A 24,870-nucleotide genomic window follows, 5' to 3' on the forward strand; every position below is an offset into this window, starting at 1 on the left:
GAACCATCACTTATGGCAAGTAGAGGCGAAAAAGTGACAGATTTTCTTTGCTCGGGTTCCAAAATCACCTCAGACCGTGACTGTAGCCATGAAATTAAAAGACACTTGCTCCTTGGAAGGAAAGCTATGACAAAATTAGCATATTAAAAAGGAGAAACATCACTTTGCTGACAGAGGTCCTTATAGTCAAAGGTATGGTTTTTCCAGTAGTCATGTACAAATGTGAGAGTTGGACCATAAAGGCTGAGCACCAGAGAACTGATACTTTTAAATTGTGGTGCTAGAGACGACTCTTAAGAGTCCCTTGGACTGCAAGGAGATCAAACCAACCAATCCTGAAGGAAATCGATCCTGAATATTCATTGGAAGGACAGAAACTGAAGTCACCTAATGTGAAGAGCCGACTTATGGGAAAAGACCCTGATGCTGGGTAAAACAGGGCAGGAGAAGGGGGCAGCAGAGGAGGAGATGGTTAGATAGCATCACGAACTCAATGGACATGAATTGGAGCAAACTCTGGAAGACAGAGAAGGACAGGGAAGCCTGGCATGCTGCAGTCCATGAAAAAGGTTGGACACGACTTACTGAGTGAACAACGACAGCAACCGTCATCTTCAGTTCCTGGGAGGGAGCCCAGAGGGGAAAGGGGCTGGAGACTGAGTTAATCACCAGCTGTCACTCACTTCTGAGTTATAGGCTTGGTAATATTAATAGTAACTGAAGAGTTTCATGGGACTTTCCTGGTCATTGGTGATTGAGAATCCACCTTCCAATGCTGGGGACATGGGTTTGATCCCTGGTTGGGGAACTAAGATCTCACATGCCACCTGGCTTGCACGAGGCAATAAAAAGTCCTGCTTGCTGAAGCTAAGACTGATGCAGTGAAATATATATATATATATATTTTAAAGGATTTCCTGAGTTCTGTGGGGAGGGAAGACTGTAGCCACATCAAAGTGAAGTATGGATACCTTGGGTACCTAATATTGGTGACAGGCATCTGAGGTGGGGGCAGTCTTGTGAGACTGAGCCCTTAAACTGTGGAGTCGCACTGACTTTAGGTAGTGTCAGAATTGAATTGAACTGTAGGGCAGGCACCTCATAGAATTGTTTGGTATAGAAAACCTCCACACGTTTGCTATTAGAAACAGTAAAAACTGTAAAAAAAAAAAAAGTTTTTTTCTTTCTATTTATTGATATACAGCTCTATATAAATTTAAGGTGTATAACATAATGACTTGACTTACATACATCATGAAATGATTGCCAAGTAAGTTTAGTGAATATCCATCAAAAAAGTCAAAGTGTTAGTCGCTCAGTCATGTCTGACTCTTTGAGACTCCATGGACTGTAGCCTCTGTCTATAGTGGATCGCCTCTGTCTACAATGGAGTGGATTGCCATTCCCTTCTCCAGGGGATCTTCCCAATCCAGGGATCAAACCCAGGTCTCCCACATTGCAGGCAGATTCTTTACTGTCTGAGCCGTCAGGGAAGTTATCTCATATAAATACAAAGGTAAAGAAATAGGAAAAAACGCTTTTTCCTCGTGATGCAAACTCAGGATTTACTCTTGATGATTTTCATATATAACATACAGCAAAGTCAATTATATTTTTAAATAGTTTTTAAGTTGGTTTACTTTTGGCTGAGCTGGGTCTTTGCTGCTGCCCTGGCTTTTCTCTACTTGCAGCGAGTGGGGGCTACTTTCTGGTTGTGTGCACAGGCTTCTCACACTGATACCTCTCCTTCGTGTGGAGCACACGCTCCCTGGCAGGTGGGCTTCCGTCGTTGTGGTTCAGAGTCAGTGCAGACCCCACAGTTCAAGGGCTCAGTCTCATAAGACCGCCCCCACCTCAGATGCCTGTCACCAGTATTAGGTCCCCAGAGTACGCATACTTCACTTTGACTTGGCTACAATCTTCCTTCCCCACAGAACCTAGGAAATCCTTTTTAAAATATATAGTGGTTGTGTTTCAGCAGTTGTGGGCTTCAGTCCAATAGACTGGTTCCTGGGCTCTAGAACACAGGCTCAATAGTTGTGATGCATGGGAGATTAGTTGCTTCGTGGCACGTGGGATCTTCCCGGATTAGGGATCGAACCCGTGCCTCCTGCATTATCAGGCGAATTCTTGACCACTGAGCCGCCAGGGAAGCCCAAATTATATGTATTGTGTTGTACATTGCAACCCTAGTTCTTTTTATCTTATAATTGGGAGTTTGTAGTTTTTTGACTGCCTCTATCCAATTTCCCCTCCCCCCATTCCCTGCTTTTGGTAAGCACAAATTTGATCTCTTTTTCTATGATTTTGTTTGTTTTTGGTGTGCGGCACAACTTACAGGATCTTAGTTTCCAAAGTTAAGTGAGTGAAAGTCGCTCAGTCGTGTCCAACTCTTTGCAACCCCATGGACTATACAGTCCATGGAATTCTCCAGGCCAGAATACTGGAGTGGGTAGCCTTTCCTTTCTCCAGGGGATCTTCCCAACCCAGGGATCAAACCCAGGTCTCAAGCATTGCAGGCGGATTCTTTACCAGTTGAGCCACAAGGAAACTTAGTTCCGAAACCAGGGATTAAACTCGGGCAGTGAAAGCACTAGGTCCTAACCACTGGGCTGCTAGAGAATTCCATTTGTTTTTGAAGTGTAATTGACCCACAACACCATGTTACTTCCTGTTACACAACACAGTGGTTTGATATTTCTATACATTTCAAAATGATTACCAGATATGTCTAGCTACCATCTGTCACCATATAGAGAGATTACACAGTTACTGCCTATATTCCCCACACTGTACATTTCAAACCCCTGACTCATTTCTTTTGCAACTGGAAGTTTATACCTCTCAACCTCCCTTACCTAGTCTTCTCGCTCTCCCACATCCTTCCCTCTGGCAACCATCTGTTTGTTCTCTGTATCTTTAACTCTTTCACGGTTCCACTTTAAGAACAGTTCGTTTCTGACACATAGCAGACATGCCACAGATATTTTTTGAGCGTGTCCATGGCAGAGTCCAAGTGTCAGCCAGGACTTGTGTCCTGTCTCAGGGTTCTTTATGCCGTCTCTTGTCCCCAGGAGGTAGTTTCCTGTGAACCAGGTGTTCTCCCCACCCCAACCATGGTCACTGGGTATCCAAAGTCCCAAAACCAAGTCTCATTAGCCAGCTTGGGTCCCACGCCCATGCCTGAACCAATGGCTGCAGTCAGACCAATGGAAGCTGCTGATTGGCCCCTGGGATCATGTGGTGCCTCTGGTTTACAGACAGAAATCCGAGAAGTGGGTAGGTTGGGGGCAACTAGGAACAGTCCTGTTCAGATGTGGGAGATGATTGCCACATAGCAATTTTGACAAGTGCCCACTTTACCCTCCTTAAGATCCCTCCAAAAGAAAGATGGAAGAATTGGATAAACCATTTTGCAATCCTTAGTGAAAGAACTGACTCAGGTCACTGTGACCTTTGGATCAAACTCTTGGTTTATTCTCAGCTGTGACCATGACCACCCCTTGCAGTCAGCTGGGTAAATGAAATAGTGTCCATGCCCAGGCCACAACCCAGACAGATTAAATCAGGAGATAGTGAGATGTGGTGATAGTGAGATATTTCATTAAAGCTCCCTGGCAGTTCTTTTTTTTTTTCTTCTTCTTTCCTTACTTTTTTGGCGACACCAGGAAGCATGCAGGATCTTAGTTCCCCGACCAGGGATTGAACCTACGCTCCCTGCAGTGGAAGCATGGATTCTTAACCACCGGCCAGCCAGGGAAGTCCCCTCCCTGGGGGTTCTAAAGTAAAGCCAGGGCTGAGAACAAGTGATGAACAGGAAATATGGGGCAAGAGGAACAAGATAAGGGGACCACAGAAAAGCAAGCCCCAAATCCAGAAAGTGTGGCATTCCCCAACGTTCTACACTTTTCCTGCCTCAAGGGGGTGGGGAGAGGAGGGAGAACCCAGAGCAGTGGTCCTCAAAGCACATCGCCCATACCAGCAGCGTGGCCTGGGAACTTGTTAGAAAAGCAGATTCCTGGGCCTCCTGCAAGATCTCCTGAGTCAGAAGCTCTAAGGTGGGGTTCAGACACTTGTGCTTTAACAGAATATCTAGGATTTCCCTGGTGGCTCACTGGATAAAAAGTCACCTGCCATTGCAGGGGACATGGGTTCCATTTCTGGTCCAGGAAGATCCCATATGCCTCGGAGCAACTAAGCTCATCATGCACCACAACTACTGAAACCCACTTGCCTAGAGCCTGTGGTCCATAACGAGATAAGCCATCACAACGAGAAGCCCACACACCCCTGCTCGCTGCAACTAGAGAAAGCCCTCGCAAAGCAATGAAGACCCAGCTCAGCCAAAATACATGCGCGCACACACACATAAGATCCAGAGCATTCTAATGCATTTTCTAATTCTATAACTACTGGATTAGGATAAAAGGAATTTAGGATACATGAAAAACGTGTTGTGTGGACCTGGGTTGGACCTATTTCAAAGAAACCGAGTGTAAAAAGACATTTCTCAGCCAATCAAAAAATTGAGTGATGACCTGGGTTTTGAGTGGTATCAAGGAATGACTGTTAGTTGTCTCGAGTGTTGTCTTAGTCTGTTTGGGTTCTGTCAAAAAATAGCCTGAGTGGTTTATAAGCAACAGACATTTCCTTCTCACAGTTCTGAAGGCTGGGAAGTTCACGATCAGGGCACCAGCAGACTGAGGGTCTGCTGCGGGCCAGTTTCTTGATTCATAGGTGGCTGTGTTTTCTCTGGAGGGAGCTCTCCAGAGTCTCTGTTACAAGGGCACTAATCCTATTCCCTGGTGGCTCAGTGGTAAAGAACCCACCTGCCAAAGCAGGATATGCAGGTTCCATCCTTCGGTCAGGAATATCCCCTGGAGAAGGTAATGGCAACCCACTCCAGTATTCTTGCCTGGGAAACCCCATGGACAAAGGAGGCTGGTGGGCTACAATCCATGGGGTCACAAAAGATTTGGACACGACTTAGCAAGTAAACAATAATAATCCCATTCCTGAGGTCTCCATCCTCATGACCTAACGACCTTCCAAAGACCACATCTTCTAATACCATCGCATTGGGTATTAGGTTTCTTGCTATGAATTTTGGGGGTATACTGGAATTAGAGATGTGTACTGGAATATGAAAAGGGGAAATGACATTGGGATTTGTTTTAAAATACTTTAAAAAATAAATAAAAATAAAAAATAAAATAAAAAATTTAAAAAAATAATAAAATAAAATACTTTATCAAGGACTTCTCTGGTGGGCCAGTGGTTAAGAATTCACCTGCCAATGAAGGGGACACGGGTTCAATCCCTGATCTGGGAAGATTCCACATGCTGAGGGGCAACTAAGGCTGTGGGCCCAAGTACTGAGCCCACACACTGCCATGATTGAAGCCCACGTGCTCTAGATCCCACGCTCTGCAACAAGGGCAGCCACCCCAGTGAGAAGCCCACGGACCACAACCAGCAAGCAGCCTCTACTCACCTCAACTAGAGAAGGCCCACTTGCAGCAACAAAGAGCCAGAACAGCCATAAATAAATTAATTAAAAAATATAAATACATGTAAAAATAAATAAGCTACAAACTTAAAAAGTAGAATAGACTACTTTGTCAGGGACTTTCCTGGTGGTCCAGTGGCTAAGACACTGTGCTCTCAATGCAGGAGGGCTGGGTTTGATCCCTGGTCAGGAAACGAGATCTCACATGTGTCGACTAAAGATCCTGAATGCTGCAACAAAGATTGGAGATCGTATGTGCCACAACCAAGATCCCGCACAGCCAAATAAACAAATAAATATTTTTTAAAAATCAAGGAGAAAAAATGGTTAATGAAACAAACACTATTGAACTCTTGGTGATGGTTGAAACTGGATGACGGTCTAGAGGATTCTTTTTCATGAGAATTTTAGATTTTTCTCACAAAGTAATTTTTTTTTAACCTTCTTTCTGGCCACATCATGTGATTTGCACGACCTTAGTTCCCTGAACCCATGCCCTCTGAAGTGGAAGTGCAAGGGTCCTAACCACTAGACCGCCAGGGAGGTTCCTCACAAAGTAATTCACAAAACAGGGCAGTGTCAATGGCAGGAAGGCATGTCATCCCATCCAGGTACTTAGAATTACAACCGCTGTCAACTGGGATGAAACATAAAATGAAGGAGAAAGGAGTCAAGATGACGAGGATTTCCCAAATCTTTTATTATCCATCTCCTTTTCCAGACGCAGGGAGTGCCGCAGAGAAACAGATTGAGCCCACATCCCCTTCCAGCAGCCAGTGGGGCTCAGCGGTCCTGTTCTCCCCAGGCCTGTCAGCCCAGCTTGATGAACAGCAGCAAGGTGGCAAGAGTTCCTGGCAGCTGAAATGGGGGAAGAAAGAAACACTGAACCGACGTGAGGCGTCTCTGGAACCCACATCAAATTTAACACATGGAGATACATCGTGATTTAGAAAGGTCAGGGCAGGGTGTGACAGACAGCAGAGGGACTCTCAGGGCCAAGGTGGAGGTAAATCGGACTGTTAACACAATAAATCTCATCAGAAGGTAGAAGGAGAAGGCATTTTGGGATGCACGTCAGTCACTCTCCCTTTGTTTCCCCCAGATCTCATCTCCACCCTCTTTTGTTCACCCCCTGGGTCCTGAAAATGACATTTCCCAGAATCCCCAGCTCCTGAGGGTTGCAAAGAGTCGGGCACGACTGAGCGACTCACACACGCGCACACGCACACCTGCTCCCTAAATTCCTGTTAAGTTTGGCCAATAGGAAGTGCCAATAGGAGATGGGTGGACAGAAAGAAAGGTTGGAGTATTCTTCCCCCTACCCCCGCCCTCTTCTGCCCACCCTGAGCTCTGCAAGATCACAGCTGTGGGCAGATGGCTCCTTCTTTCTCCTTTTCCTTGACTCTTGCTCTCCCTACCCTTTCAGGCATAGAAGCAGTAAAAGCTTCCTATGCGGCTAGCCCTCATTCTCCTTAACCCTGCTGATACTTCCACAAGAGGCCCCTGAAAACTTTTTTATTTTATTTTATTAGTTGGAGGCTAATTATTTTACAGTATTGTAGTGGGTTTTGTCATACATTGACATGAATCAGCCATGGATTTACATGTATTCCCCATCCCGATCCCCCCTCCCACCTCCCTCTCCACCCGATTCCTCTGGGTCTTCCCAGTGCCCCAGGCCCGAGCACTTGTCTCATGCATCCCACCTGGGCTGGTGATCTGTTTCACCATAGATAATATACATGCTGTTCTCTCAAAACATCCCACCCTCACCTTCTCCCACAGAGTCCAATAGTCTGTTCTGTACATCTGTGTCTCTTTTTCTGTTTTGCATATAGGGTTACCATTACCATCTTTCTAAATTCCATATATATGTGTTAGTATGCTGTAATGTTCTTTATCTTTCTGGCTTACTTCACTCTGTATAATGGGCTCCAGTTTCATCCATCTCATTAGAACTGATTCGAATGAATTCTTTTTAATGGCTGAGTAATAGTCCATTGTATGTACCACAGCTTCCTTATCCATTTGTCTGCTGATGGGCATCTAGGCTGCTTCCATGTCCTGGCTATTATAAACAGTGCTGCGATGAACATTGGGGTGCATGTGTCTCTTTCATATCTGGTTTCCTCGGTGTGTATGCCAAGAAGTGGGATAAAACTTTTTTTTAAATTTTTTTTTTTTTAATGTGGACCACTTTTTTTAAGTCTTTGCTGAATTTGTCACAATATTGCTTCTGTTTTATGTTTTGGTTTTTTGGCCACAAGGCATGTGGGAGCTTAGCTCCCTGACCCTAAAAATGTCCTCAAAGGACTCTCTAGGACTTCCCTGGTGGTCCAGTGGCTAAGAATACACCCGCCAATGCAGGGGACATGGGTTCATTCCCTGGTCTGGGAAGATCCCACATGCCGTAGAGCAACTAAGCCTATGCGCCAAAACTACTGAGTCCTTGCTCTGGAGGCTGAGAGCTGCAACTACTGAAGCCTGTGTGCCTAGAGCCCATGCTCGGCAACAAGAGAAGCCCCTGGAACTAGAAGCCCCTGCACTGCAAGGAAGAGTAGCCCCTGCTCACTGTAACTAGAGGAGGTCTATGCACAGCAACGAAGACCCAGCACAACCAAAAACAAACAAATAAAATTAAGGGAAAAGTCATATATGTATATATATATTTATTTATTTATTTATATATTTTAAATGACTGTGGGGGCTGAATTCTGTTTCCTGCTAGGATCTTGACTGCTTTGACTTCCCTGGGGAGGATGGTGTGATGTAGTTTGCAAACAAATATTCAATATAAATGTGTACAATGAAAAAAAAAATCCATTTAAAAATACGAATCAGACAGATGAGACTCATCCATATCTTGGCTGGTGGTAATCTGCAGAAAAACAGTTTCATGTGAAGCTTCCCAGGTGGCTCAGTGGGTAAAGAATCTGCCTGCCAATCCAGGAGACGCAAGAGATACAGGTCCGATCCCTGGGTCAGGAGGATCTCCTGGAGAAGGAAATGGCAACCCACTTCAGTATTCTTGCCGGGAGAATCCCACGGGCAGAGGAGCCTGGTAGGCTTCAGTTCATGCAAAGAGTCGGACATGACTGAAGGGATCGAGCAGGGGCATGAAAAATCAATATGGGGAAAATGTGAGAAAAACTTCCAGGGCTCAAGGGGATGGACATTTTTTCTAATTATTGAGCTTTATTGAGATGTAATTCATTTATCATACAATTCACCTTTCTAAAGTGTATAGTTAAGTGGTTTGATTCCTTTACATTTAACGTAACTGCCAAGAAAGTAGGATTTATATCGGCCACTTTGCTGTGTTTTCTATTTGCCTTTTTTGTTGCTCTTCTTTTATTCATTCATCACAGCCTTCTGTTCTGTTGGATATTTTCTTTTTAAATATTTATTTGTTTAGCTGTGTTGGGTCTTAGTTGCAGAATGCAGGCTCTTCACTGCAGCATTCAAGCTTCTCTAATTGTGGTGACTGGGCTTTGCTGCCCCAAGGCTTGTGAGATCCTAGTTCCCCAACCAGGAATCAAACTGCCCTCCCCTGCAATGGAAGGCAGATTCTTAACCACTGGACCACCAGAGAAGTCCTCATCTGCTGGATATTTTCTAGTGCACCATTTTAATTCCCTTCTTGTTTTTATTATATTTTAAAATTATTTTCTTAGTTGTTGCCCTGGGGAGTACGATGGACATCTTAACTATTCATAATCTAGTTTGGATAAATACTCAATCAGTACCATACGAAAACTTAACTCCTATATAGTTGTGTTCTCTCCAACATTCTTTGTGTTATTCTTGTCATGTAAATTACATCTTCACATAAGCACACTTTTATGACTATTGCTTTATGCAGTTGTCTTATAAATGAGGTAGGAGAATAGCTTTAACAACCATTTTTGTCTTTTGTCACTGCTGTGTCTCAGTGTCCCAAACAGTGCTTGGCACACAGTAGGTGCTCATTAAAAGACCTTGGTGTGTCCCAGAGGAGCTGGAACTTACCTGCATCACTGCTGCCCCCAGACAGCCCTCACTCAGGTTGGTGCTCTGAGTCTTGGTTATTTTCAGGAGCTTAGGGAAACAGCCCTGGGGAAACAAACATCAAAGTAGGAGGGATCTGGTTAGGGATTAGTGGATTCCAAAGTGAAGTGAAAGTCACTCAGTGGCATCTGACTCTTTGCAACCTCATGGACTGTACAGTCCATGGAATTCTCCAGGCCAGAATACTGGAGTGGGTAGCTTTTCCCTTCTCCAGGGGATCTTCCCAACCCAGGGGTGGAACCCAGGTCTCCCGCATTGCAGGCGGGTTCTTTACCAGCTGAGCTACCAGAGAAGCCCTGGTGGATTCCAAGGCCCTATCAATCCCTACAGGTCAGATTTTTTTTCACAAAGTAATTTATTTATTTTTTTACTTTTTTTTTTTTTGGCCTCACCCACTGCATGTGGGATCTTAGTCCCCTGACCAAGGAGGGAACCCATGCCCCCTGCAGTGGAAGTGCAGGGTCTTAACCACTATACTGCCAGGAAAGTTCACCCAACACAATTTTTATAGAAGTCAGTGGGAGGAATTTCCTGGCAGTCGGGTCGGATAGTTAGGACTCTGCTCTCACTGCTGAGGGTTCAATCTCTGGTCAGGGAAGTAAGATCCAGCTAGCCCCTCGGTGTAGCCAAAAAAAAAGTCTCTGGCCCTCAGGGTCTACCTAGGTGATGCCTGTGTTGCGTGGGTGCTCAGTCGATCAGTCGTGTCCGACTTGCAATCCCATGGACTGTAGCCCGTCAGGCTCCTCCATCCATGGGATTTTCCAGGCAAGAATACTGGAGTGGGTTGCCATTTCCTCCTCCAGGGGATCTTCCTGAACTCAGGGATTGAACCTGGGTCTCCTGCATTGCAGGCAGATTCTTCAAAATCTCAAGTTACCTCCTGGTGGATGACGTCTGCAGACACATTGCGTCCATCGCAGTCCATGGTCCCCAGGGATTTACAGCAGCTCCGGGGGTAGGTGTGACCTGTCGCCCTTTCAAAGGAGGAGCCAGAAAAATCTGTGTAGTTCTTCACTCCACAGCACTTGAGCTGCAGAGAGGAGAATAAACACTTGAAGACTCCCTTTCAAATATTGAAATAATCCAAACAATAGAAATCACAGTCACCATGGCTACTGTTTAGAGCAGGCAGCCGCATTATTCCAGGGCCTGTGTAAACACCGCCCTTTCTCACCCATCATGGCTCAGGACCCTCTACGACTGTCACCTTAATTGATGTAAAAGCTGAACTCTTCACCATGGCCCATGAGGCCCTGCATGATCCTCCCCATCACCTTCTCTTCTCCCTGCTGGGTCCCTTGAACTCACCCAGCTGCATATCAGTCTTCTGTTGTTTTTTTTTTTAATTGTTTATTTATTTATGGCTGTGTTGGGTCTTCGTTGCTGCACACAGGCTTTTCTCTAGTTGTGACAAGTGGGGGTTACTCTTCATTGCGGTGCACGGGCTTCTCATCGCAGTGGTTTCTTCTGTTGCAGAGCAAAGGCTCTCGGCTCGAGGGCTTCAGTAGTTGCAGCTCACAGGCTCTAGAGCGAGGTCTCAGTAGCTGTGCACGGGCTTAGTTGCCCCTTGGCATGTGGAATCTTCCCAAATCAGGGTTCGTACCCGTGTCCCCTGCATTGGCAGGCAAATTCCTATCCACTGTGCCAGGGAAGTCCCTCCTTTCTTTTTCTTTTTTTTAATATTGAATGTTTCTTTTTATTGTTTGGCTTTTGCTAAGCAAAGGGGATTAGACAAGATGGTGGTGGTAGTGGTTTATATGCTTGTGTCTGACTTTACGGCCCCATAAACTGCCACCCACCAGCCTCCTCTGTCCATGGGGTTTCCCAGGCAAGAATACTGGAGGGGGTTCCTATTTCCTTTTCCATTTCTCTCTGTTTCTTAAGCACACTTAGTAAGCGTCAGCCTCAGAGTCTTTAGATGGTTATTTTTGGAATGCTGTTCCCTCAACTACCTACATGACTTACGCCCTCACTTCATTCAGGTCTCCAGCCCTGTATCAGTCAGGCCAGGCTAAGTGATGCTGCATAACAAACAGGTCTTCAGTCTTAGCAGTTCATCTGTCACTCACATGACATGCTCTTCCTAACCTGGCAGGAGAACTCCACTTATCAAGGTCTCTCAGGGACTCAGGCTGGTGAAGCAGTCACTATCCAGGTGGTTCCACTATTGGGACAGAAGGAAAAGAAAAGTCTCGAGAGCACTGACAATTAGATAATTTGGCCAGGAAGTGACTCATACTACTTTTCATTGGCCAGAACTCATCAACCATCCCCGACTAACTACAAAGGACTAGGACACGCCATCTACTGTGTGCTAAAAATAGATGACAACTAGTATCTAAGAGTAAACAAATCCTCTCTCTTTACCTGCCTTGTTTTCTTCATAATACTTAGCACTCCTGACATGTTTACTTAGTGGTTTCTTGCCCGTCTCCCTTCCCAAGTGTCAGTAACACAGAGCAAAGGATTTTTGTTTTGCACCCTGCTTTGTCCCTAAACAGTGCCCAGCACACAGTAAGTGTCCAACAAAGATTCCTGGAAGGACAGCCACCTAAATGTCCATAGACAGAGGAATGGATAAAGAAGATGTGCTACATATATACAAGGGAACACTACTTAGCCATAAAAAGAATGAAATAATGCCGTCTGCAGAAATATGGATGGACCTAGAGATTATCATACTAAGCAAAGCAAGTCAGAGAAAGGCAAGTATCATATGACATTGCTTATATGCGGAATCTAAAGAAAAAACAGTACAAATGAACTTACAAAACAGATAAATATAGATATAGAAAACAAACTTATGGTTATCAGAGGAGGGATAAGTTAGGAGTTTTGGGATTAGCAGATACACACTACTATATATAAAATAGATAAACACAAGGACCTACCGGATAGCACAGAGAACTGTGTTCAATGCTTTGTAACAAACTATAATGGAGAAGAATATGAAAAAACTATGTATAACTGAGTCACTTTGCTATATACCAGAAACAAATGCAAAATTGTGAATTAACTATACTTAAATTTTAAAAGATTAGTGGAAGGACTGTATGAATGAATGAGAGGTACTTTCCACCATCTCAAACTTCAGAAGCCAAAACAGGGATGCAGGCAAGTCCCCTACCCATCATGTGATGCCTCCAGAGCCTGAACTTGACCCCATACCAGTTCCTGGGCCCCAAACTCAGAAAACATTCCTACAAACAGGTGATGGCTTTTCCCTTTCACATGCTTCCTGGCCTCACAGACCCTTCTCAATTATCTGCCTCAAAAGCTTAGATGACACATGGAGGCCAGTCCTGCTCCTTAAACACCAAGACTAAAGAAATAAATCCTGGGGACGTCCCCAGTGGTCCAGTGATTAAGAATCTGCCTTCCGAGGCAGGGGACGCAGGTTCGATCCCTGGTTGGGGAACTCTGATCCCACATAACACGGGGCAACTAAGCCACAGCACCTCAACTATTGATCCTGTACACCACAACTGGAGCGAAGTTTGCTCACCACAATGAAAGATCCCAGATACCGCAACGAAGACCCAATGTGGCCAAATAAATAGACACATATTAAAAAAAGAAATAAATCCTAACACCGCACATCCATGAGGATGGTTACTACCAAAAAGCAAAGACAAAAAATAGTATGTCAGTGAGGATGTGGAGAAACTAGAACCCTTGTGCCTTCATTGCTGATGGGAATGTAAAATGGGCAGTTGCTATGGAAATCAGTACGAAAATTCCTCAAAAAAAAATTAAATGTAGAATTATCAGATGATCCAGCAATTCCATTTCTGGACATACACCTAAAAGAATGGAAAACAGAGACTCGGAGAGATATTTGTACACCTGTAAACCCAAGTGTCCATGGACAGTGTGTGTACTGCTGAGCTGCTTCAGTCATGTCCAACTCTTTGCAACCCCATGGACTGTAGCCCGCCAGGCTTCTCTGTCCATAGGATTCTCCAGGCAAGAACACTGGAGTGGGTTGCCATGCCCTCCTCCAGGGGATCTTCTTGACCTGGGGATCGAACTCTCGTCTCTTATGTCTCCTGCATTAGCAGGTGGGTTCTTTACCACCAGCGCCACCTGGGAAGCTCCAGTCCATGGAGAGAGAAATGGATAAATAAAATGCAGTCCATCCATACAAAGGAATATTATTCAGCCTTAAAAAGGAAGGAAATTATCGCTTCTCGGCCTTTTGGCTAAGATCAAGTGTAAAAAGGAAGGAAATTCTGACACCTGCTACACCATGGATGAACCTGGAGAATGCTTAGTGAAATTAGCCAGATACGAAAAGACAAGAACTGCATGATTCCACTTAGACAAGGTCCCTGTGTGTGAGCACACTCAGTTGCTCAGTCATGTCCGACTCTTTGCGACACTATGGACTATAGCCCGCCACGCTCCTCTCTCCATGGGATTCTCCAGGCAAGAATACTGGAGTGGGTGGCCATTTCCTTCTCCAGGGGATCTTCCCGACCCAGGGATAGAACCTTCATCTCCTGCATTGCAGGCAGATTCTTTACCAAGCCCATATGAGGTCCCTAGACTCTTGAGAGTCCCTTGGACTGCAAGGAGATCAACCAGTCCATCCTAGAGGAAATCAGTCCTGAATGTTCACTAGAAGGACTGATGCTGAAGCTGAAACTCCAACACTTTGGCCACCTGATAAGAAGAACTGACTCATTTGAAAAGACCCTGATGCTGGGAAAGATTGAAGGCGGGAGGAGAAGGGGACAACAGAGGATGAGATTGTTGGATGGCATCACTGACTCAATGGACATGAGTTTGTGTGAACTCCGGGAGTTGGTGATGGACAGGGAGGCCTGGCATGCTGCAGTCTGTGGGGTCGCAAAGAGTCGGACACGACTGAGCGACTGAACTGAACTGAACTGAACTGAACTAAAAGGAGCCATATTCCTAGAGCATTGTAGAATGGAGGATGGTGGCTGCCCGGGGCTGAGGTGGGGAGAAGGAGCCTTTGTGATTAAAGGGGACAGTTTCAGTTGTGGAGAGGCAGGCTGGCAATGGTAGCTCAACCATGTGAATGCGCTTAATGCCACCGAACTGAGCATTTAAAAATGGTTAAGACGGTAAATTTATGTTATGCGTCTTTCATTACAAAACAAACAAACAAACAAAAATGTGAATCTCACCTCCTCCATGACCAAATTCCATCGCATGGAGTAGTCATCTGGCTCCTCGTAACCTCTGTAATTCTTCCTCAGGGTCACGAAGTTGTGCTCCAAGGCCACTTCTGGAACCTCAGCGATGAAACGGGGAGCGGTGAGCACAGAAAACAGCAAGGTGCCCATTTGGTGAGGTTTCTTGGGGACTCAGGGCGGGGGCGGGGAAGGGGACTTCCCGACCGCTTCCTTCCTGGCCCCTCCACCAGCCAGGGTCTGCGCTGGAGGAGGAAGAACTCAGGCTACCGTCGGGCCTGCCCCCACCCCCAGGGGGACACAAGCAGGAGCGTGGGTGTGGAGCCCAGCGCATCTGGCTGCTTTCATCCTCGCAAACTGCTTTGAATCATTTGCTCTTTTGAATCGCCCACTCGCCCGCTACGCCCCCGACTGGGTTGCAATTCGATTAGGGACTTGAAAATCATCTTTAGCAACTGAATCTCTCTCTGCACAAAAGGCGCGACTTTAATTTTCTGTGTGTGTGTGTTTGAATAGAGGTTTAAATTTAAAACCTTTTTTTTCCCCCCAAAGAGTTAAAATAATCGCACGGTTCAAAATTCACAAAGCACAGACGGTAAATCATGAAAAGTCTCCCTCCCACTTTTTTCTTCCAGCCGACAAGTTTCTCCCACTCCATCACAGGGTTACAGATTCCTGTGTCCCCAAAGAGATATACTATGCGTGTCAAAGCAAAGAATACTCTCCTTATTGTTCTCCTCGCTTCATACTACTCTCACGGTTCGGCATCCGGCTACTCTCATTATTCGGCGTCTGGCTGTTTTCAACAAGAGCATTAGCGGCTCTTGGTAGCCGGCTCAAATCCCGGTGGCTTCGCTAATTTCTGTGTCCGGGAGCCTGCCAGCGACTGAGGGTCTTTAAGTGGCCTCTCAGTACGCATGCGCCCTGGGAGCAGCCCTTAAACAATGCCTGATGATTAGGTGGCGGATCAATACTGCAGCTCCCTCGCCCCTTGGCTTCGGGAAATAGTTGCGTGCTCTTTGCATCCCAACCAGGACTGATCCCAGTTGTACAGTGTAAGCTTTTGGCGGCTACATTCCCTTCCCTGCCTCACTGCTCATGCCCCCTACTGGTGCTTCTTGGGATCATCACTCAAACCAGGAGCTTTCAAATCCTTGTCTCAAGGTGGGCCTCGCCCAGAGGTAAACAAGAACAGAACTACATTCTGGAGAATGTACCCTCTCCTGTACATACAGCCTCCTTCTTCCTTCTTTCCAGCTGCATCAGGCTCCCTTGTCTGGATTATTATAAATTATAATCCCCCTTCCCCCAAACTGATGCTCCACTAGGACGGAAGCGATCTTTTGTACATCCTGGTATATGTATGTCAGGCTGCCCACAAACAAGGATATCCTTGGATAATTCCCAGAAACCAGATGGTTGGGTCAAAGCATACGTGCTTTGCCATTTTGATGGATATTGCTAAATAACCCTCTATTTTGAACTCATTTCAAAACCGCAACAATTTTCACAGCTTTTCCCATTACCATCCCCCGCAAGGCTCGCCGCAAATGCAGGAGAGAGGTCAGATTAACCCAGCAGGTTTTTTGAGGAGAGCCTTGGCGGAGAGGGCTGAGGTTTTTGGCTTTTTCACCCGATCTCTAGAGACGCAGTGTCCCACCACCACCAGATCTTGGAGGGCGTGGGTGCCTGGCGGGGGGTGGGGGTGGGGTCCGCGGAGGGGAGGGGGCGGGGCTCTATTGATTCCATCTATTTCTAATGTGGAGTGGGAGAAGCCGCCATGTACTTACAATCTGGAAGAAGGCAAAGACCACCGTGGCAGCCGTGATTTCCACAATGAGAATGATGACCATGACCAAGAAACACTGGAAGACACAGCGAGGTGGGGGGTGGGGGCTGGGAGCCTGCCGGAAGTCCTTCCATCCCCACCCCCAGGCCACCCTGTAGCCTCTCCAGTTTGAAAGACCTCACGCCTGGTGTTGGGTGGTGGAGGGGTGGGAGGTGGGGTGGGTGGTGGGGGTAGCAGGATAGTGGGGTTGACGGGGGCGGTGGGGGGGTGGATTTTATTTTTTCCTTGTGTCGTTTTCCTGGATGTTGTCCAGGATACTGGCAGTGGGGTGTTCTTAAGAGCTAATAGCTAGAACCCCATTTCATGTCCAGAACTTTCTGGGAGTCCCAGAGGCCTAAGAGGGAACTTCTGACTGTGTGTGTGCAGACAGCAGGGCCTGCGTACGTGCCAAGTCACTTCAGTTGTGTCCAACTCTGCAACCCCATGGACTATACCCCGCCAGACTCCTCTGAGCATGGGATTCTCCAGGCGAGAATACTGCAGTGGGTTGCCATGCCCTCCTCCAGGGGACCGAATCTGAGTCTCCTGCATTTCCTGCATTGGCAGTATGGTTCCTTAGCACTAGCACCCATCTAGGAAGTCCAGATAGCAGAGAGGGATAGAGAAGCAGGGGGGACAGTGGGGACATAGAATAGAGGCAGGAGGGAATTCCCCAGAGGTCCAGTGGTTATAACTCCATGCTTTCACTGCCGAGGGCCCAGATTCAATCCCTGGTCAGGGCACTAAAATCCCACAACCTATGCTTTGTGGCCAAAAAAGAAAAAGTTGCCGGGAGAAGAAGCAGGGCCAATAAATCTCAGATATGTAAATTGGGGGGAGGGGTGATAAGACTGAAGGGGAGATGCCAGATGACAGGTGGATGAGTGCCAGGGAGAAAATATCAACATATGCTGCCTCGTGTTTCCGATGAAATTCACATGCCTGGTGGGAAACAGTGGGAAATACTGTGAGGGGAAGGGGTGTCCAAGAAAGGTCAGATCCTGGTCTCCTTTCATCTATTTTTACCTATGCCTGTTATTATTATCAGTCCCTTGGACAGCAGGAGATCAAACCAGTCAATCCTAGAGGAAATCAACCCTGAATACTCATTGGAAAAGATTCTGAAGCTGGGAAAGATTGAGGGCAAGAGGAGAAGGGGGCGAGAGAGGATGAGATGGTTGCATGGCATCACCGACTCGTTGGACATGAGTTTGAGCAAACTCTGGGAGATGGTGAAGGACAGGGAAGCCTGGGTGCTGTAGCCCATGGAGTCGTAAAGAGTCAGATATAACTGAACAACACCAATAGTATTTCCCAACCTCTGGGTGACTGAGGCATCCAGAAGACATAGCCAGGCATCAAAAAGTCCTATTGGTGACCTCTTCAGAATCTATCCTGAATTAACCCACTTCTAATGCCGGCCAGGGCCCCCCTGGGTCTAGCCCCGACTGTCTCCCATCAGGACAAACCCAGTCCTTCCACTCTGGTCCTCCCCGCATGGTGTTCCCTCCACAGCCACCAGAGGGCGCATCTGTCAGGGCACAACTCTGCTCAGATCCCTCTGTGGCTCCCAATGCCACCAGGACTGTACTTTTGTGGATGAGGTCTCAGAAGCTTTGGAGGGACCAGAGGCTGAGGGTAAAGTCGATTGAACTTGCCAGTGGGTTGGACTGTGGTATGAGAGAAAAGACTGTTTGATCCCTCCAAGTTAAACTATGGATAAAATAGTGCCCACAGGACTCTGGAGATCCAGTGATTAAAACTCCCTGATTCCACTGCAGGGGGAGCAGCTTCCATCACCATATGCTGGGCTTTAAGGCTAAAAAAAGCAAAACGTGCCCCCCCATGCTACTGATCCTGTATGCATCCTAGACAGCATATTAAAAAGCAGAGACATCACTTTGAAGACAAAGGTCTGTATAGTCAAAGCTAAGGTTTTTCCAGTATTCATGCATGGATGTGAGAGTTGGACCATAAAGAAAGCTGAGCCCTGAAGAACTGATGCTTTTGAACTGTGATACTGGAGAAGACTCTTGAGAGTCCCTTGGACTGCAAGGAGATCCAACCAGTCAATCCTAAAGAAAATTAACCCTGGATATTCATTGGAAGGACTGATGCTGAAGCTGAAGCTCCAATACTTTAGCCACCTGATGCAAAGAGCCAACTCATTGGAAAAGACCCCGAAGCTGGGAAAGATTGAGGACAGGAGAGAAAGGGGTGATAGAGGATTAGATGGTTGGATGGCACCACCGACTCGATGGACATGAGTTTGAGCAAACTCCAGGAAATAGTGAAGGACAGGGAAGCCTGGGGTGCTGCTGCCCATAGGGTTGCCAAGAGTCAGACACAGCTAAGAGACAACAACATCCTCTAGAAGAGAAAATGAAATATTGCAGACACAGGACTGGTTCAATAAATACTTATTGAATGAAATAATCAAGAAAACTAGAGATGATAGATATTCAGGGAGGTGGAGAGGGAGGGTGGATTCTTTAAGAATGGGGGCTGTTGACTCTCTGGGAGATGGCTAGAGCAAGGATCACCTTGAAACCTCTAAATTAAAACCACTGAAATTTTGCAGCAACACAGTAGGGGAAGATGCTGGAGGCAGGGACTTTCCTGGTGGTCCAGTGGTGAAGAATCTGCCTTAAATGCAAGGGATGCCAGTTTGATCCCTCGTCTGGGCACTAAGATCCTACATGCTGCAGAGCAACTAAGACGCTGTGCTCCATTTAGAGAAGCCCTTGGGCCACAAGGAAAGATCCCACCTACCCCAACTAAGACCAGACAGAGCCAAAAAAAAAAAAGAAAGAGAGAGAGTGCTTCTTTAAAAACAAAACAAAAAAGATGTGGAGACAGATTCAACTTAAAATGGGATGATCAGTTCAGACAAGATTATAAGGGAAGTGGGAATGGGGACTCTGGGAGCTGGACGCTGGGGAGACATTTGGCCAAGGCTACATGTGAGAATGAGTAAGACATGTAAAATCTGTGACATGATCTGATGATCGTGCTCAAAATATTCTCACTCCACGCATCTGACCGTGTACTTGTGCCGCGTGGCAATTACTATAGTGTTGTATTCATGGGGGACATATACATGGGCCAAGGGAACAGAGCAGTGTGCATAGAACAGACCAGAGCGTAATGGAAACCAGCAAAGACAGAGGGGGACTGGATGGGCCAGGCGGTAAGTGCAATAGTATGTCACACAACTAGGAAGAAAAAAAAGAAATCAGATCCTTACCTCACACCACACACACACAATCAAACTCCCAAAGACTAAAGAGCTAAGAGTGAGAAAGTAAGACATAAAATAACGGGAAGAAAACCTAGGAGGGTATAATTTATGCACTTGGGCGGGGGAGGGGCTCTAAATGAGACCCATCATACAGAAAAAGATGGGACTGCCCTGGTGGTGCAGTGGGTAGGAACCTGCCTGCCAGTGCATGGGACACGGGTTCAATCCCTGGTCCGGGAAGATTCCACATGCCTCGGAGCAACTAAGCCCATGTGCCGCAAATACCGAAGCCACACTCTGCAGCTTCTGAAGACTAGAGCCTGTCCTTCATCCACAAGAGAGACCTGAACCCTGCAACAAAGCGTAGCCCCCTGCTTGCCACTAGAGAGACTGCACACAGCAATGGAGACCAAACATCACCATAAATAAATCACTTTTTAAAGTTATTAAAAAAAAAAAAAAGATGCTTGCATCTGGTGTTCTTAAAAAGACACCATAAACACTATAAAATAGGAAACATCAAAGGAATTTAGAACACCTGCAGGGAAGGATTCAGACATGATGGAGGAGTTGTGGGGTCTGTGTGCAGATCCAACTTACAGACAAGAGGGTGCCTCTGCTTTCCTTGGCCGCTCCCTGCCGCCTGGCGAAGCCAAGCAACACTGTGACGCTGCCCATCACCAGGCACAGGTAACCAATATGAAACAGGTATGCGGAGGACAGCCCAAGGACCTTGGTCAGGACAGCCCCTCTGAAATTCACATAGATGCTCAGACCAATGAGGATCATGCCAGAGAGCTTTAGAACAGAAAACAGGAGAAAGCAATCTGTTAGCTGTATACAAATCAAACTCCTGGAGGAGGCAATAAAGGCCAATAAAATCAGCAAAAACATTTCAGAACTCACAATGCCCAGAGTTGGTGAGGATGTAGAGAATCTTTCCATACACTGCTATCAGGCAACAGCCTTTTTTTGAGGGAAGGGGCAGGAGGATATTTTGTAATTGGTGTTTAACACCTTCAAGGTTTTATGGTAAAACTTTTTACCCAGAAATTCCACTTCTAGACATTCAACCTAGGAAAAATAGTCACATAGGATGAGCCTCAGAACCAGGTAAAAATGTTGGAAATAATTGAAGCAACCAAAGATACAGATTGGGTAGGTAAATCATAGTACCGCCTTGCAATGGGATCCTAGACAGTTATTTTAAATGATGCTTGTAAGACAGAGGGTGGCACATTTTCTTTCGGAAAAGTCCCCAATATTGTGAGCTTTGCAGGCCATACATTCTCAACTGAAACGACTCAGCCAGTGTATCGGATGGCAGTCATACACATGTGTGCATGGGTGCTCAGTCACTTCAGTTGTGTCTGACTTTTTGCGACCCCATGGACTGTAGCTGTCAGGCTCCTCTGTCCATAGGATTCTCCAGGCAAGAATACTGAAATGGGTTGCCATGCCCTCCTCCAGGGGATCTTCCCAGCCCAGGGATCGAACCCACATTTCATGCGGCTCCTGCATTGCAGGCGGATTCTTTACTGCTGAGCCACCGGGGAAGCCCAGCCACACACAATTCATAAACAAACTAATTTTATATACAAAGAAATGTTATCTGTTTACAACATTGTATTTCACCGACTTCTGTTGTAGGAGAATGTTTATTGACACACAAATATGTTTTTAAGGCCTATATTTTTTAAAAAAAATAGATTGTCAGCAGTCCTAGTCCTTGGTATTTATCTAACAGAGTTGAAAACTTATGTTCACATAAAAACCTGCACATGGATGCTTCTAGCAGCTTTATCCATAGCTGCCAAAACTTAGAAGCCACCAAGATGGCCTTCAGCATGTGAATGGATAAACAAACTATGGAACATCCAGACAATGGACTATTGGCACGAAAAAAGCATGAGCTGTCAAGCCAGGAAAATACAGAGAGGAAACTTACAGGCACATTGCTGAATGGAAGAAGCCAATCTGAAAAGGCTACATGGTTTATGATTCCAAGTGTATGACATTCTGGAAAAGGCAAAACTATGGAGACAGAAGAAAGATCAGTAGTTGCCAGGGGCTAGGGGAGGAGGGGTGACAGGTGAAGCGTAGAGGATTTTTAGGGCAGTGAGACTATTCATAAGATGCTGACATGGTAGATACACTTGTGAAAAGCCATAGAATGGTACACCAGGAATTCCCTGGCAGTTCAGTGGTTAGGACTCCATGCTTGCACTGCAGGGGGCACGGGTTCTATCCCTGGTTGGACCTAAGATCCTGCAAGCCAGAAGGCATGACCAAAAGAGAAAACAGTGGTCAATGTACAAGGTCATAATGATATCAATGTCTTGCCTGCGGGGTTCAGTGGTGTCCGACTCTTTGCAACCCGGTAGACTGTAACCCGCCAGGCTCCTCTGTCCATTTCCTTTTTTTCAGGCAAGAATACTGGAGTGGGTTGCCATTTCCTCCTCCAGGCGATCCCGACCCAGGGATAGAACTCTTGCATCTCCTGAATTGGTAGGCACATTCTTTACCACCGTGCCACCTGGGAAGCCCCTGATATCAGCATAGTTTCATTATAACAAATGGACCACCCTGATTTGAAATGTTGACAGCAAAAGAGGCTGAGCATGTGTGGGGGGCAGGGCTTATATGGGAAGTCTTGGTACCCTCGTTTGATTTTGCTGTGAACCTAAAAGTTCTCTAAAAAGAAGTCTATTTTTTTTTTAAGAAGTCTATTTAAAAGGAGGTAAAACTTACAATTTTTCAAAAGAGAGAAAAAAAATGAAGATTGTAAAACAGTCGCATACGTTTGTGTTGCTGTTCTTAAAGGTACATAGAAAGGTCTGGGAGGATATAATAATGATATTTATTGAGCCATGTTCCCATGACAGGCATCAGCCGCCTTTTAAATGGCTATCTTGTTTAATTTCCATCAAAATGATGCCACACAGGTGAAGAGAGTAGCAGTAATATTTAATTTCCTTCTCTTTTCTGGCAACCTTTCCTCATACAGTCTTACTATTGAAAACAATGACTGCTTCCGCAGTGCACATTTCAGGTTTCCTTTTTTTTTTTTTTAATTTGTTTGCCCTGGGTCTCAGTTGTGGCATGTGAGATCTAGTTCCCGGACCAGGGACCAAACCTGTGCCCCCTGTATTGGGAACACAGAATCTTAACCACTGGACCATCAGGGAAGTCCCATGGGTTACTTTGTAGTAAGAAAAAAAAAATTGTTTGAAACATGTAAAGGACCAATAGAAGAACCATTCTCTCCTGCCTTTCCAAACAACTTTCATTTTCTGCAGGGTTTGCCTTAGAGCTGAGTTCTTCCACCATTGACCCTCAGGTCCCCCAGAGCACACAATTCTGCTTGATTTAGCAGCTCTGGGTTGGTGGAGGCGACGCCTGTTCCCAGTGCATCCTGCTCCTCGTCTGTCTGCCCTACATCCCTCCTGGGTCCCCGGGGACCACAGATCCGGATGCCAGCGAATTTGGATCAACTTATTTCTGTCTTTGAAGGAACCAGCCATGGAGGAAGGGCTGCAAAGCCCCAGGGTCTGGGTTGTGACATACTTACAGCAGTAACACCATTGAAGAAAGAAAACATTTTCTTCAAGGAATAATATGGAGTGTACGTTTCAGCCATGTCAGCCAGACTGGGGTGCCCTGACCAGTTAAGTCAGCATCTTCCTAAACCTCTGGGCTCCTGTTTCCCAAGATGGTAGAGGTCTGGGGAGTGGGGTGGGGTTACCAAAGCTGACTTGCTCTGCCCCTCTCTCTCCTGGCTGCCCGATCCTCGGCTGGGGAGGGGCCCCAACGGCCGGCCCTCTTAAGTCACAGCCTTTATCACATCACAATCAGATGCTGGAGCGAGGCTCCCAGCACCAGGGACGCGAGTGCCCCAAACTGTACCCTGCTGGTTCTTCATCAGGAATGGAGAAGAAGTCACTCTGTTACACCCCACCCCCAGATGGAACTACCCAGGAACTACACTACCCAGGAACTACAGGGATAATGCTTAGCACTGACCACTCATGTGGTTGATGTCCCTGCTGACTGGGGGCTCCGCGTGGATACGTGTGTGGGCTGTCCAATTCATGGCTGTGTTCCCAAAGCCTGATACACAGTGGCGCTCAAGAAACCACTGTGGAATGAATGAATGAATGAAGAGGTTCCATGGAGCAGGAATCTAGCTACAAGCCATCGGGTTCCTCAGTCCCTCGCTTACACATTAGCTCACTGGGCTCAGACTTCTTACTTGGCTCAGAGAGGCCAAGGTAACTGCCCAAGACCACACAGGCAGCAGGGCCAAGGCTGGGCTTTGAAGCTCCAAGAGTGACACAGAGGTAGGAACCTCGGTCCCCTTCCCACCTGAGAGCCTGTACTTTCTGCATCTGAAGCCTCCTTGGCCAGAGCGGATGAAGATATCATCCTTAAGCCAGTTGTCATTGATCAGTGGGTCTTTCTTGATGATGATGAAAGAAGCAGAGAGGGCATTTCAAGGCAAAAAATGTCCATGCAGGCACTGAAGGCCCCCAGGCCCACTCCTGCAGCCACTGACCCTCACTGTCTCCTGGCCCGCACTCCGTCCGGGTCCAGTCCTGGGGGCTCCTCTGTCCAGCCCCTGGGCTGGAGTGTGTCTGTGACCAGGTTCTGGAGGGCTCAGGGGTTTCACGATCTTCTGTGATCTCCAGGGCACATCTCAAAGAAGGAAAAAAAAAAAAACTTTCCATTTGAATTCATTTACTGAATATTGTCAAACTGCCTGCTTCTAGAAACATACAGAACTAAGTTCGTAGAGGCGTGGCTGTCTCCTCCCTGGACCACGGGTCACGTTCACAGCTAGGAGTGTGTCCTTCCACATCTTTCTCTAAAAGGTCATTTTGGGGGAAAGAGCCTCAGCGCTCGATGCTGGGGTCCTGAAAACGGGGGGGCTCAAATGTTTGGAGAACACCAGAGCAAAGCAGGACAGGAGAGGGGTGGAGTAAATGAGGGCGGGAAAATGAAGGATGGATAAGGACGGGGAGGGTGGGAGGCAGGGTGGTGTGGCCTCAGGGGCGCAGTGGAGCGCCTGCCATCCAGGGAGGCT

At 46.6% G+C, this 24,870-nt stretch overlaps 1 protein-coding gene across 2 annotated transcripts; it reads right to left on the reverse strand.

Annotated features, from left to right (window-relative positions):
• Positions 1-6,185: 6,185 nt before the first annotated feature.
• On the reverse strand, positions 6,186-23,467 carry TSPAN16 (tetraspanin 16). 2 transcript variants are annotated; one of them, XM_043464383.1, is made up of 7 exons: positions 23,359-23,467; positions 20,388-20,585; positions 16,509-16,583; positions 14,713-14,820; positions 10,434-10,586; positions 9,518-9,601; positions 6,186-6,367 (listed from the first exon to the last, which is right to left on the reverse strand). In XM_043464383.1, exons 1-7 carry the CDS (start codon positions 23,425-23,427, stop codon positions 6,320-6,322), a joined length of 735 nt encoding a protein of 244 aa, XP_043320318.1. In that variant the 5' UTR covers positions 23,428-23,467; the 3' UTR covers positions 6,186-6,319. The 2 variants fall into 2 exon arrangements, with proteins under 2 accessions (XP_043320318.1, XP_043320319.1); XM_043464384.1 differs by lacking the exons at positions 6,186-6,367; positions 16,509-16,583; positions 20,388-20,585; positions 23,359-23,467 and adding exons at positions 8,223-8,503; positions 15,468-15,618.
• Positions 23,468-24,870: the final 1,403 nt, after the last annotated feature.

This window comes from Cervus canadensis, chromosome 4 (assembly GCF_019320065.1).
Source record: "Cervus canadensis isolate Bull #8, Minnesota chromosome 4, ASM1932006v1, whole genome shotgun sequence".
Lineage (NCBI taxonomy): Eukaryota > Metazoa > Chordata > Mammalia > Artiodactyla > Cervidae > Cervus > Cervus canadensis.

What these genes read in the sequence shown, in the direction of transcription:
- TSPAN16 (XM_043464383.1), bottom strand. Translation starts at nt 23,427, where the DNA reads ATGGCTGAAACGTACACTCCATATTATTCCTTGAAGAAAATGTTTTCT. An exon ending in TCTTCAATGGTGTTACTGCT is followed by an intron (nt 20,586 to 23,358) that starts GTAAGTATGTCA and finishes TCTGTTCTAAAG; the next exon opens with CTCTCTGGCATGATCCTCAT. An exon ending in CAGACGTCATCCACCAGGAG is followed by an intron (nt 9,602 to 10,433) that starts GTAACTTGAGAT and finishes TTGTTTCCCCAG; the next exon opens with GGCTGTTTCCCTAAGCTCCT.